Source organism: Micropterus salmoides, unplaced genomic scaffold (genome assembly GCF_014851395.1).
Source record: "Micropterus salmoides isolate LMB-PRFRI ecotype aquatic unplaced genomic scaffold, ASM1485139v1 Ms_hic_scaffold_2, whole genome shotgun sequence".
Classification (NCBI taxonomy): Eukaryota; Metazoa; Chordata; class Actinopteri; order Centrarchiformes; family Centrarchidae; genus Micropterus; species Micropterus salmoides.
This window is the reverse complement of record NW_024041150.1, coordinates 11,978,373-11,993,602: the sequence shown is the minus strand read 5'-3', so window position 1 is coordinate 11,993,602 and position 15,230 is coordinate 11,978,373. Positions and strand designations below refer to the sequence as shown.

The 15,230-nt window shown below is 40.7% G+C and overlaps 1 protein-coding gene across 1 annotated transcript in view; it reads right to left on the bottom strand.

Annotated features, from left to right (window-relative positions):
* Positions 1–2,798: 2,798 nt before the first annotated feature.
* adam19a (ADAM metallopeptidase domain 19a) overlaps positions 2,799–15,230 on the bottom strand; it is a 210,938-nt gene continuing 198,506 nt past the window's right edge. The window contains exons 20-23 of the mRNA XM_038731082.1: positions 14,077–14,176; positions 13,055–13,306; positions 7,122–7,330; positions 2,799–3,652 (exon numbers count right to left, since the gene is read on the bottom strand). Coding sequence (XP_038587010.1) covers positions 3,601–3,652; positions 7,122–7,330; positions 13,055–13,306; positions 14,077–14,176 — 613 coding nt within the window. The 3' untranslated portion in view covers positions 2,799–3,600. The remainder of the gene's footprint in view (positions 3,653–7,121; positions 7,331–13,054; positions 13,307–14,076; positions 14,177–15,230) is intronic.

Here is a 15,230-nt window from a genome sequence, read left to right as displayed (position 1 = left end):
AGTCTGGGTTGGTTTGGATTAATGAATGATGAATTCTTACTGATCGGTCTTGTGTTTTCAAAGAACATTTTAAGGTCCCGCCAGTTTAACTTTGCTGGATGTTCTCTGCAGCTGTGTGTGTGCCTCAGTGAGTTCAGCACATTAGCTTAAGGGTAGTAAGAGGCAACTAAGGCAACGTAGCTCTGATATGTCAGTCCAGCTCAGCCGTGGGTAGACAGCTCAGAGGGATCTTCTTTGGTGGTGTCATTGCAGGTTACAGTGTGTAGAAAAGGAAATGAAAAGGTCTGTAGAAGTTTTGTCTTTAGTTTGATCTGTAGCTCTGAAAAATAATCCAAGGACTTTCTGTTTGGATATTGTCAGCGTTGTCTGCTGACAAAGCTTCCAACCTAACAGTAAAGAGCTAAAAGATCCTCCTGAAATGACAAAGCAGACTGAATATTGTCAAACTCAGCTTACTGTGGAGCTGGGGCAGCTGGACTCCCTACAGATAATACTGACCTGTGGATGACATGATTTACAGGCCAGATTGTCATGAAATGTGCTGTAGATATTCATGCACCACAGAACTTGCTGATTTTTCTTTTCATCTTGAAGTGATATATCAGCCCGACATCACCACATGGTGAATGTGTAACACGCTGATCTCTTAAGTCATTCCTCGCGTTACACTGCACTGACTTACATTGTGCCAAGACGGTGTGTCATGTCTGAATGTCAGAGAAAAAAATGTCAGGTGATGTCAAAATCAATGTAGAGAGAAAGGTAACATACTTAAATTACATCCAAATCCCTACCCTTAATTTAGGTACGTAACTTAACTGAAGTCATCAACTAATTTTAACCCGAACTGTGGGTCTTTTCCTAAACCTTACCAAGTAGTTTTGGTGCCTAAACCTAACCAACACATGTTTATTATTGTTTATGCTATCCCATGATATCACATATTTCAACTTTCTGCACAGGAAAAAATGTAAAAGGCAGATTTCCATGACATTTACAGAACTCCATGGACTTGGCTTCTAGTGCTAAGAAAGTGGAAAGTGTATTCCCCAAAATGAGATTGTTGTGGAGGGCCACATAAAGTTTCAGTGTAAGTTAGAGGACAGCATTGGAGGAGACCACTGATAAGAGAGCAATCTTAAGGATGATGATGAACACATACTGCCACACTAGTAAAAATTATTGGGAGCTCATAGTTTTTTGAAAGCTTGAAATGTCCCTGACCCCTATCTTTCACTAACCCAGTAGTTTGTGTCCCCACATCTAACCAAACCTTTACCATAGTGGTGGCAGATGTGATTTGAAATGGTTTTGGAAGGAATTGTTCCTGCTGACATGAACTTCAGAGGAAACGGTAAAATTAAAAAATCTGATCAGTTAAAATAGGTTATTTCAATAGCTCTCTATTGTTATTAACCTGAATATACTGTAGGTACATATGGGGCGGCTGTGACTCAGGTTGTAGAGTGATCCCTGGCTCCCCCGTCCTGCATGTTGAAGTATCCTTTGGTAAGATACTCAACCCTGCTGTTTTTATAAGCCCCCCCCCCACTTCATTTATGTAGCTTGCTAACTGAAGGCTAGCCTGAGGAAAGACATTAGTGTATTTATTCACCTCCCTCAGGCCTGTGGCTGTAGAGAGCTTGACGTATAGACAGTGATCCTGGAAAAACTCAGCTCTTTTCATTTAGATCACGTCTACTGTCTAGCGCAGAATCCACCCCACAGGTTTGTTTGGGCGCCGGGTGCCCCGGTAATGGGCTAGGAAAACGTCTACATCGATATATCTCCCCACGAGGCCATTCCTCCTCGCTGTCCGATTGCGTTCCACTCCAACCGTGGACTCTCCAAATGCATTAGTCTCCAGGGAGAAGAGAGCTGCCTCTTGCAGATATCTCATTTCCAACAGAGTGAAACCATTAAGAGCAGGTAAGAGTGGAGACTGCCCATGATGTAAAGCCTTCATACTTGCTCATCAGCCAGGAACTATAAGATCATCATGACACCACTGTGAGACAAAATGAGACTGATTTTCAAAAGGAACACTGGCACTTAGACATTAAAAGGAGGCAATTTTCATCCTTCAATCCTATCGTAATAAGTCTTATACATCCCACTTTTTTAATACTTTGTAAAGTTGTATAACTCGAGAGGTAGTCGGCTGTAATAAGGAGATAGCTCTTCAACCACAGGTGCTCAAACCTTTTTTCCCGTGGTGCCCCTAAGCAAGACAGTGAAAGCCTACAGCTCCTCCCTAATAATCAGAAGAGTATAACGGTTTTATTTCATCAAAAAACAGCAACTCAGTGTCTGTAATTCCCAAGAACAAAGTCAGGAAGAAGGTGTTTCTCCAGAGGTCAAAAACAGCAAAAGCATTACCTCATGGTCATTTAGGGGAATATTATTTACAGTCAATAGGCTGAGAATTAATCATTCTTATTATAAATTTTTCTGACTTTGTTTTCTGGACTGACTTTCAGACCATGCTCCAAAAGCAAGGAGTGATTAATTGGTGTCCTTTGAAAAGAGTTTTGCCTCTTGAGATTGCCACATTAAATACACATCTGCTTACCCTCACGACAGGGGAACCATTCCCATATAAAACATGTAATGGAGTGGAGAGATAGATTGCTTGACAATTTCATTTTACAAGTCGGAACACTATCAGACTTGAATTCATGTGCATCCTGTTTGTCCCTTTCAAACACATCCGCAGGCTGTCACATAATCACATTTACATTTCCAAGAAATACTGTCCAAGTTGGTAAGAAAGAAAAAAGACAACGAAAGAAACTTGATGATAGTTTTGTAAAAATATTTTATGTAACAATTCAAAAGTCATATTACACAGCAAAAGACATTCAAATCAACATGAGCGACCTGGGTGTGTCCTGCAAGCTCCAAGCATCCATCAAATCCTCCACCATGTAAACCGTGTTCAAAAGAAGCTGCTGTGAGATTGACTCTCCTTCCTCCTGATAGGTCTCTGTATCTTCATATTTGTATTTTAGACATTTCTTGTACAATACAATAAATTATAAAACCTAAAAACAAAAAAATGGAGGAGTTGACTTGTGGTAAACTTAACACTGACATAAGAAGATTTTCAAGCGTTCTGGACACACCCCAGGTATGAAGAGACCTCTTTGGCACATAACACAAATCATAAAACGTGGCATAAAACGAACTGTAAACAAAACAATAGTCATTACAAAATGCATTTTTAAAACACAGACAACATTAACAGATTTAAAAAACAACAACAATATTTCTAAAAAAACTGATTTGGCAAATGTGAGCGCTCCCCCAGCGACAACACGTCTCAGTCTGCAAGGCCTCCGTGCAAAACCGCGTCACTGTGGTTAATGTTAGCGCGCTGGGAGGAGCGGGGGTCAAAACTGAGAGGGGGGAGGGGGGTAAGGTTTCATTTTGAAGTCTCAACTGGTCCAAGTCCTGTTTGTTCTTTCGTGTCTTCAGATTTAACTTTGTGTTTGTCCTCCTCTGGTATGTGCAGCTCTGTGGTTCACCAGCCAAAGTCTCTTTAGTGCAAATAGGCTGTCAGCTGCTGCCTCCTCAGAGGGTGGAGGGGGGAGAAGAAGGTCATTTTCGTGGCGGAGGCGAGGCTGTGTTTGGTTTGGCACCTGGGACCGGTCTGGAAGGAGAAGGAAAAAAAGAAGAGAAAACTGATCCACCATGTACTGGCTTGCTAACATTTAGAATAAGGGTGGGAATATTCTGTATTTCTCAACTAAGCCAATGAAAAGACCAAAACCAACGATGAATATATCCATTATCAAGTCCTGTGTGTGTACCACACAGCCATAGAGCTCTTTTGTTGTCCATAAACTATTAAAAACCCATCAGTGAGCCTCACTGTTCCTTTATTACCATGACCACACAGCCTGTAGTTTATTTAGACTTAATCCCAAATACACATACAATCATCCCAACATGCTTCCAATGTCACTGATGGAGGACAAAATCCATAGTTCTCAATCTGTGTTAAAAGATCATAAAAGTTCAGATGAAGCTATAAATGTAATGACGCTTCATAACTCTGTATACATACGTTGAATTAAGATGGATTTGAAAAAATGTGAACCTATCCTTTAACCTGACAATCGTGACACCTCAAACCCAAAGTGGTAAGTCACAGCTGAAACAGTGAAGCTGACCAAAACCTGCACGGTTCCATGTAGGCCCAAAAATGACGTAGAAACCCTGTGACATCCCGTCACACATGAGAGATGTAACCGTATAGTTTAGATTATAAACTCTCAGTGAATCTAAAAAAACTATTTGGCCATCAGTGACGCTGCGTTGGTGTTTGGCAGATGAGCCCTGTAGGTGGGCTGATCAGAAAGTGACAATCTGAGTCAGACAAACACACTGAGACTTATGTATGTGCAGAGCTGTAGCTACCAGGATTATGGCGTTTCAGCGATTGCTTTACATCATTAAACCACGGTTATACTGTGTGATCATGCGCAGTAGCGCTGGTGCCAACAGGAAGTGGCCCTGTAGTAGTATTTTACTGGTCCAAAACTGGCTTCACTGCTCTCCATTCAAATCTGCAGGGTGGCTTCGTCCACTAATATACTGTCTATGCTCAAAGCCCTAACCTCTAACAAGCACTTCCTGTGCTCTTCTTCTTCTATTTCCTTACAATTTGTTTGTTTGTTAACATGTATTTCTTCCCCTAGGTATTTATCCCATTGATGCCGTATGCGTTTATAGCTCCTACTTGTATCTATTGGTGCTTGTAGATATCTCACTTTACTGAAGCTTGTATGTTGTTCCTCAAATATAAGTCGCTTTGGATAAAAGTGTCCAACTGAGTTAATGTAAATGTAATGTAAATAAAAAGTTAATGAGTTAATAATTATTCTTCAATAGTAAATCAAATAGATTAAGACAGTAAGTAAGCCAAAAGTTTGACTCATCTCAGAATGTAGTCTCACCGTCTCAAAAGCGTGACAGTAATTTGGCTAATTTTGACATTTCAAGTTAAGCTGTATTTATAGTTGTGCTTTAAGGGCTTAGGGCACACTGTCAGAGCCTACCCACGTAGCTTTATAGCTGATGTGTACCTCCTCAGAAATGTATCTATGCATCGTGCTGCAGAGATACCATGTGGAGACAATAAGAACTGCGATTGGTCAGCTTGGAGTGCTTGTGTGTTTCTTTTGTTGAGAGCGAAGACAAGAATTACTAACAATATTAGCATGAACACGTATCTAATGCAATGTTTTGTTGAGAAGTATGGTAAGTTCATGAATGTTATATATCCAGATAACATGAAGTGAGTTCTCTTTCACAGACTTTGAATTTCTTGGCCTAAAACTAACCATTATCATAAGAACAGGTATTACCAGCACAAATACCGGCTATGAGTACGTGCGTTCCAAAGATATTGATTTTGAACCTCTTCTATTGCTTTCCACGCACAGTTGAAGCCTACTTTGAAAAACAAGAAAGACACATTTTGTTGGGGACGTCTGATAAAGGGCTGCTCCTGTCCTTCCCTCTCATCAAGTCTCTGAACACTTAAGCGTGAAATCTGATGCGGGATCAGATCTTGCCAGAGTGAACCAGTTATGGAGACATTTTGATCCCTCGGCTAGATTATAAGAGTAGAAGAACCATAAAATCTGAGGAACAATTACCTTGAGGTTTCGCTGCCTGACTTTTACAGCATTTACAGATAAACTGCACGGAACAAAAAGCATGACTCTGCATCTGAGGAAAGTAAGCACAAGGCTTTGGACTGAGGGGCCTGTCACTTATAAAAACTGAAAATTGATTGCTGATGAAGAACTGAGTCGATGCATTGCGTGGTTTTTGTATGCAATGCTTATATGTGCCCGCACCCACCCTGAACAGAAATACTGTGACTTTTATAGGTGGGCCAAACAGGGTTCCAGGATGTGGAATCAAAGTATGGTAGCACTTTACATTACAGTTTAGTAATATCATGGTAATAGTGGGCTAATAATTTGATAATAAAGAGGTAATAATTAAATAATACCGAATAATTCCCCAGGTAATAGCTTGGTATCAACAACGGGTATATCTGGATAATATTATATAGCAATGTCTGTAACAGGGTAATAAGGGACCAGACTCAAAGGGTAATAATGGGGAAACACATTTAAAGATAACAACATGGCAAAACTACATGGTGACACAATATGCTAGCCTTGTAAAACGAAAAATGTCATCAGTGCACTATTTGGATAAAAACTGTGACATTAATGGGCTAATAACCTGATAATAATGAGGTAATAAAGGTCAATGTAGGCTAGTATCAGTGAAATACCTTCAAAGTCAGAGGAAAACTCTAGTATAGGTAATAACCATATAATAATGCTGAAATTCATCCTCCCTTATGTTCCAAACATTCCCTTTTGTTTCAAGCTAAAACTGTACAAACGATATGTGTCACGCTGTGACATGCTACCTAGAAACACCTGTGGTAGTTTCTGTGTAATAAAGTTCAATTAATTACTGTTTGGAGTGCGAGGGACACTGGCCCTCACTTATCACAGCGAATCCACTCATACATTTAAATCATTTCATCATCATTTAAATTTGGGGACTCAATCCTATTTGCTCACATGTATGTAAAGTGATTTGCTTTGATAAGCATTTATTCATCCATGCAGTTGACATGAATGGAAATGAAAAGTATAGAGAGATTATTACTGTGATGAGAGCGGTTTTAACCTTTTGTCCTGCTCGCTCCACAAAGACAAAGAGCTTTTGGAGGCTGACCTGGTCTGACAAGAATCTCCTCAGCAACTTAAAAATGCCTCTGTGACTTTTATATTCTCTGTGTACAAGAGATGAAGATTGAGGTAATTTATTACAGTGATCTTAGAAGGCAGTACAAGATGCGCCCTTTTCTCTCTGCATGTTTGACTGTGTGCAGCCTGCAGCCTTTACATTAATCTGATGATAGGTTTGACCTAGTAGGATTGCTGTCTAGAATATAAAGTGACCAGGATGCTTATTCAGACAGATTCAGATAAATTCAGACTGATTCAAAGATAAAAGAGAACAGAACAACAGCTCAACAGCTGAGATACACTACCCTACAATCTGTCTGTGTGTTTGCCCACCTGAGAGCTCTGAGAGGGGGGGTGGCTGAGACTTTGCCCACAGGTTTGGGTCCCACTGCTGGAGGCATCATGACCAGCAGGCCCGGGGAGGGTTTGGATACCGGGGTCCGGGCTGGACTCACTGTGGGGGAGGCTCCTCTGGCTGGGCTGAGGGGGAGAGGCCTCTGAGGAGGGAACGGGGATGGTCTGGGCAGCAGCTCAGACACTAACTAAAAGAGAACAAACAGAAATATTGATTATTGATTTTTTGATTATTCACTAGTCAGATGCCACGGGAGACCAAGACATGCCAACCAGATTAGGTGTCAACATAGCCTTAGTAAACAAGAAGGATTGTGCATTTTGCAAACTGCTCTAGAATAAGGACCCATTTAAAAAGCAAAAAGGGAAAAAAAGATGGTGGGATCGCTGCCAATATGGAACATTACACTAAATCCCTGGCACATGGACACAGCAGGGAGGAGAACTCCATTCCAGTTTCTGTACTGGAGTGGGTCCAGGTTTTCTGCGGAATCTGTTCAGCTAGCTGATAAGGAGAACTTCCGTCCCACTTCACTTTACACAGGTAGTTGATTAAAATGACTACACTACAATATAATGAAACATTACAGCACAGGTCTGAGATCAGACCACAAAGTAAATTCATATGAAATATTGGATATTAGACACAAACAAGAAAAAGCAATATGACAATCAACACTTTACAGAGAAGCAGTGATAAGAGCCGTTTTGGAGGATAAATCAGTATGAAAGGAGTGAGATAAAAACTTCCAATTATTGCTTCAGGTTTATTAGAAATCTCTGCAATTCATCTAAAAGTACTCTGACACAGAGTCCAACACTTTTCTCATTAGCTCTGTGTGTATGCATTTAACTGCATTCAGGAGCAATGTGAAGTTCTCGGGCTTTTTAAAGTCTGGCATAAGACACATCTGTGCATCTCCCACCTTATAAAGTACAATGTTACCCTGGATTTAATTAGTTATGCTCTGGGCTACAACTTGAGCCCTGTTTTTAGCCCATATTCGTTTAAATCTTACATTACAAGTTTGCAATTTATTGGCACCATTAAAAGTATGTTGAATTAGCATTATAATTTCCTGTTCCTGTTAGCACAATCACTGGATTACTTTGATACTGAAGAAAATGATGTCAGGCAAGCTCTGGAGTTACATTTCCAATGATTTCTAAGTGGATTTATGGACATTTATTGATTATCTGATTGCATCAGAGATATCCTCCGAAAGTGTCACACGGAGTCAAAAACTATGTCTGCTTTTTCAGATTTCACTGAGTTATGAATGAGAAGAGAATTAGAAAGAGAGGAATTTTTTAAAGCAAATGACAAGCAGTAATGCCTAATGCAGTAAGTACTTTAATCACTTCTATTCTTGCTGGATTACTGTAATGAAGCAGGGCTCCAGACTGCGACCAAATGCTTGCATTTTGGGACCACTGTTTGAGACAGTGTGAGTATTCTTTACAAATACTTGCACTTATGCAACATGCCAATTTGACATTTTTTTGGGCCATAGGGAACACCGGGAGATTTCCCGGTTTCCTGAGGGCTGTTTTGGCCTGACGTTAATTGTCAACTTCACCATTGGCAGTTGAACCTGTATTTGATCGAACGGCCAGCAGGGGCGACTGGTTGCAAAAAGAAGTCTGGCTGCATTAGCGCTGCTTTTGACACCAGTGATCACAACATCATGTTAGACAGGCTGAGGCACTGGGTGGGGATCTCTGGTACTGCCCTAGAATGGTTTTGTTCCTACCTGTCAAATAGGAAGTTTTGCGTGTCTGTAAACAACTATGTCTCTTCGTTCTGTCCAGTTAAATATGGTGTGCCTCAGGGGTCGGTCTTAGGACCCATGTTGTTTTCCTTGTATCTGCTTCCCCTTGGACATATTATTCATAAACATGGCATTTCTTTTCATATTTATGATGACACACAAATATACTTGCCCGTCAGATCCACAGACCCTGGAATGCTGAGTTCACTTAACAACTGACTTTGTTAAGTTAAAAAATGGATGTCAAATAATTTCCTCCAGCTGAACTCAGACAAAACAGAAATCCTGGTCATTGGGTCTCAGCAGATGGCAAATCAAATACTGCCATCTGCTGGTTCCCTAGTAAATAACATTAAGCCTGTGGCAAAGAACCTTGGTGTTTGGTTTGATAGTAATTTAAATTTCGAGCAGCCCACCACAAAACTTGTTCAATCATGTTTTTATCAACTTAGAAATATAGCAAAAATTCGATAACTTAACTTTTAAGGACACCGAGACCATTTTACACGCCTTCATCTCATCACGCCTGGATTATTGCAACAGCCTTTTCACCTGTTTAACCCAAAAATCTATTGATCGACTCCAGACTGTCCAGAACTCAGCTGCCAGGCTTTTAACCAGAACAAAGAAATATGACCACATTACTTCTATTTTAGCTTCATTACACTGGCTCCCTGTGTGTTTTAGAATTGACTTTAAAATTCTATTGATCACTTTTAAAGCTCTTCATGGCCTCTCGCCTTGTTATATTACTGAACTTTTAGTCCCATACACACCAGCACGTACCTTGAGATCCTCAGGCAGAGGTCTGTTGTCTGTTCCAGAGTCTCGACTGAAAACTAAAGGGGACAGAGCGTTTGCTGTCAGGGCCCCGAGGCTTTGGAACAGCCTGCCCGAGGAAATCAGGTCGGCTGAGTCAGTGAACTCTTTTAAGTCCCTTCTTAAAACATACTTTTATAAGAGAGCCTTTCCCGATCTTATTTGACATTATTTTATCCCTTTTATTTTATTCTATTTTACTAGTTTTATATTTATCTTAAATGTGTATTTTAGTCTTTTCAATGTTTTCATGCTTTTAACTTGCATTGTTTTTGTATTATTGTCTTTTGGGTATTATTGTCTTTACACTTGTTAAAGCACTTTGTAATTTGTTTTTGATACAAATAAAGATTATTATTATTATTATTATTATTAGAAATAATGGTAAAATGTTTCTACTTCTCAGCTGATTTATTCCCTCAGTAAACACTTTCCTGATGGGTTTATGGTCTCAGTCGTTAGTTTCAAGTCTTCTTCAACACAGCATGATGTTCATTTAGTAAATTATGGTCCCATTTAGACAGACCATAAAGCAGAGTATGCTTCAGGGCGGGATTATCTGTGATTGACAAGTCGTTACCATGGCGACCTGTCAATCAGGCTAGAGTGTCTCGTACCTCCGGCACTCTGTAAATTTAACCAGCGCCGCTGAAAAAGCTTATTAGGAGTCGGGAGTTCAGTTTCTCTGGTGAGTACATTTAGTTTTAAGACTGTTGTTCGCTAGACAAAATTATCAGCCCTGTTGAAATGACAGTTAACGTGAATTACAGATGCACCTAGCTAAGCGAGCTAGCTAGCTCCAGACACGACCGTTAGCTCCACCGTCTCGTCCAAATATGGTCAAGTTTTTCAAAGTATTTTAGTGTGTGTGTGTGTGTGTGTGTGTGTGTGTGTGTGTGTGCGGGTCTCAAGGCCTTTTTGTGGGGGGCAGATACACAAATGAAACGGCATCGCCGTTATGTATGTGCATTTGTTAAGCACCATTCAATTAAAATGTGAATTTGAACTAAAATAAAGCAGCACATTGTAGTTTCTGTATTTATTACCAAAGCATTTATTAGTAATACATTTAAATGGGGAAAATGTGAAAAATTGCGTAGCAGGTCGATTTAAGGTGTGCGCCCCTAAAATTTTTACTTAGGGGCTACAGAGCTCCCAGTAGAAAAAGTTAGTCTGGAGTCCTGTATAGGTAAAAAGAAAACAAAAAAAACTTTGTTTTATACTAACCCTCAACATGAATCACTGTAGGGAAGGACCTGAAGTTGTTAGTGTTGATTACTCTTTAACTGGAAGAACACTGCAGCTGTGTAAACACAACATTTCACATAAGCTATCCAACAAAATTAGTTTTGGAGTAAATTTAGAGTGAGACAAAGGCCATGCAGTTGCAAAGTCCTGTTTATATGTGGTTCACAATATTTCACATTAAAGCCCCACTTGTACTGGAATTATTTCTCTAGGTGTGGTGTGGTGATTTAATCTACGCTGCTCAGTGATTTTAATCCTGTCCAGAGTGCATAGGTGGGTCATTTTTCACTTGCAATAACCTGCTGTTTTTCTGCCAACTTGCTGGCCCTGTAATTTAAATCCTGTAGACGTCCTTGTATTTCGAAGTGGATCCTTGAGTTGTTGGGGTTTTTTTGTGAGGAGAGCTGCTTGTCCTTTTTTTTTTTTTTATCAGCGCTGTGTAAAAATTTGACTTTTGTGTGAAAATGGAGGAAGTTGAAAATGCTTTCGCTATTCTGATAGGTAACACTGACATTGAGGCAAATTTGCTAACCAATATGATGACACATCAGGAGAAATAGACCTTGTGAAAGATTATATTCGTTATAATCGGGTAGGCACTGGTAATCTCTTTTGGCCAGTCCTGCTGAATGTCCCTGTCTATTACAGACCACATCCTGTAATTTTGCAAGGGTTAAAATGCATGCTGTGTAGGAAGTCAGTTTAATTACTGTGGAGTAAAGTAAATATTTTATACACCACTTCCCACTGTAATGCTGATCCTGTCAGAATGGGGCTTAAAAGGTAACTTCTGTATATGTCTATGTGACTAATTTGGCCACGATATTTCGAGAGTGGTCCAGAATTCAGTGAGCGCGCTCAATATTGTGTCTGACAATATTGTGGAAAGTGTCCCTACAGAGATAGACCTTTTTAAAGAGTACAGTCCTTTTTATTTAACCAGAAACGGACACTATTCGCTCGCTGGTCTACCTGACCTTTTTGAGCTACACTGCCCTTTAGCAATACGTGAGCTCAAAATATTTGGTCTGCTTTTATGAAGCTGTTACATAGTATGGTTAAAATGGTGATTACTTTAACATCTGTCTGGTTGTCTGACAGCTCGGCTTGATGCCCTGTTGGTGGCCAAAACTATGGGAATAATGCTTTGGTTGTTTTTCTTTACATGTATACTAAGATACCTATACAGTAGTACCATTCTCCCTACACTTAATATCAAAACACAGCTGTTCCTCACTTAGGGCCTGTGTCCATCAAAGTGTTTTTTGCCAGCTGTAAATGCCAGCTGCTCTTCTGAAAACGCCCAGCAGGGAGCGCTTGCAGGCGTTTTTGAGGCGCAGTATTTTTTCCGCCTGCTTTGGTTGCTATGATACATAAAATCCGTGGAAGTGATGTTGCAAGTAGTAATACCTAACTTTACTAGATGTAAAAAATGTCAACACAGAGTAGAGTACTTGCTCTGGTCCTTGCTCTGTATGAGGAGAAGGCTGAAGCAGGTAGAGAGAGAGGACGGACTCGCCGTTTGTGGGTTCATGAGATTTTGTGGGTGAGGAAATATCTCGGCAAAGCCCTGTTCCAGGATAGTGACCGTTGCTGTGGTGTGGTATTTGTCCCCCCCCTCCTCTGCTGTGATTGGACAGCTGAGTAAAAAGTGACAGTGACGAGCGCAGCGTTTTTCCCAAAGTTGCAAATTTTTCAACTCTTGGTGACCGAAAAAAACAAAGCTCAGCGCTCAATGCCTTGCATGGAAAAGACGCTCAGCGCTTCGTCACGCTGCTGGCGTTTACCATGTAAAAACGCGTTGCTCCCATTGCAATGAATTGAAAAAAGAAGCTGACGTCAGAAAAAAAAACGCTTTGGTGGACATGGGCCTTTAATGTGAAAAGAAGTTAGTAAGGTTGGTTCTAAATGGTTTCTGATTTCCTAGTGGTAGTGTATGTCCTTTGTGCTTCCCTGCCTGGATGTTGCTCCACATTCCTCCAGTCTGTTCGGGCTTCCACATCACTAACTTTTGGGTCATAAAATTCAATTAAATTCAATTACAGTTCAGAAAGGGGTCAAAAAGTGCCTTACCAGTGGAGATCGTGTTGGATTGAGGGGCAGAGGTTTCTTGGGCGGGCTGAGTCTCTGTGGGGTTGTGGGAGATTTGGGTGGGGCTGCTGGGGGCCTGCCAGCTGGCAAAGGTGTGCGAACCACCTTGAGACCCCGGGGCCCACCTTGGGGGGACGGGGCGGGTCTCAGAGGTCTCACAATGTTGACTGGCTGGGTGCCATTAGCCACAGGGCCCGGTCTGAGAGGCAGAACCTCTTTGCTGGTGTGAGGAAGCTGGGATCAGAACAAAGACAAAGTCACAAACTTAAGTACAAGAAAACAAAGAAAAGAAAGCTAGTCAACATGCAACAACGCAATCAGTTGTTAACTAGGAAAATGGGTCCTAAGCTCGGGCTGACCTATGAGGCTATAACTTTTTTGTCTCAATTCAAAGCTTCTCATCCCAAAGGAAGTTCCACATGGAGTGTCTCAGAGGTCTATCCTGGGTCCACTACTTTTCAATCTTGAAAAAATGAGCTGTGATTAAAAAACAAATCAAGAACCTTAATAATGATATCTCATTATTAAGCTCTCATTTTTGGGAGTGTTGATCACTAGTAGTCAATCCTAAATAGTAACCTTTAAAACATTGAGCTGCATTTTGTGTATAAAAAGGTGATTATGAACAATGTTTATTATTATTAGGCTCATTGATTCCCCTCCATTTTCCTTCCATCCTTTGTCCTTTCTTTGCCAAAAACAAATGTACCCTAACCCTGAGATGCTAACCTATTTAATTAAATAACTGCTATGGAAACAAAACAATGAAATAAGGGTGAAGGCACACTGAACTAGTGGAGAAGAGTGTTGTGTTGTGGGAGGACACCGACTTTACTGGCCGCACAATATAACAAGCTGCTGTAAAATGAAGCCATTTAATATGAAGGTCAACCTCCTGGAAGGCCCATTATTCACTACAACACAGCAAGAGAAACACCACTGTCTTTGATTTTCACCTTTCCTTTCTTTTTGTTCTTTCTTTACCACACACACACTCCACTCACCCCCTTGTGGCCGCCAGCTTTGTTGATTGGTCCGACCACCTTCAGGTGAAAGGCAGGATTAAGGTGGCCATTCTTCCCCTTCTCCACCGATGCCTCCGTCCTGAGCAGAAAAATGAGGACAAGCAAAAAATAAAACAGAATCTGACGCCTGAAAGCTGTGCTGCTTCATCACTCTTCTCAATCTGGCATTGATTTTAGGGCTCCAGGTGGGAAAAGAGACAGCCCAGAAGTAAACATCAAGTTTCTCATCCAGCATGACATGAGAGGAAATGAGGAGGTGAAGGACAGCTGAAAGCTAAAAAAATCACCAACATAGTATCACCTTATAAAGTTTATATGGCTAATATGTTAGCTAACAGTTGCCTATTTACACGTCTAGCAGACACAGAGCAACATTAGCATTCATTTGTTGTATTTGTGTTCACCTGATGAATGTAAGTCCAATATTCACCCTCCTTTTAGCTCTGTTTTGGTGTCCACCAACTCTTAAGATAAATGTCTGGTGCTTTAGCTGCTAAATGCTTCACCATGTTCTGTGTCTGTCTGCTGTTTAGTGCTGAGCAGCAGGTTTGTCAAAGGTCATTTAGAATGGTCTAAACATCAATGTGCCCCCAGCACCGCGGTGCTGGGGGCACACAGCGTGGATTTATTCAAGAACTTTCTTTTAACATGTTCTTCAGTAGTGCAAATAACTATCTTAACAGTGCAAAATATAACATAACCTAAAATATAATCTCTTTATCTGACCACTGTTTGATAACTTTTGAGTTTGTAGTGCTGAACGACACGCCATTGGGCAAAAAATTCTATACAAGACGTCTGTCTGTTAGTGCTGTAGCTAAATTTAAGGATGCGATTCCATCAGCTCTAAATTCATTATCAAGTCACAAAGTAACAGAGGACTCCTATGCTAATTTCAGTCCCTCCCAAGTCGATCATCTTGTTGATAGTGCTGCAGGCTCGCTGCGAATGACACTCGCCTCTGTAGCCCCTCTAAAAAAGAAAATAATAAAACAAAGACGGTTAGCTCCTTGGTATAATACTGAAACTCGCAAACTAAAGCAAATATCGCGGAAACTTGAGAGGAATTGGCGTTCCACCAAACTGGAAAATTCTCGTTTAATTTGGCAAGATAGTCTTAAAACTTATAGGAA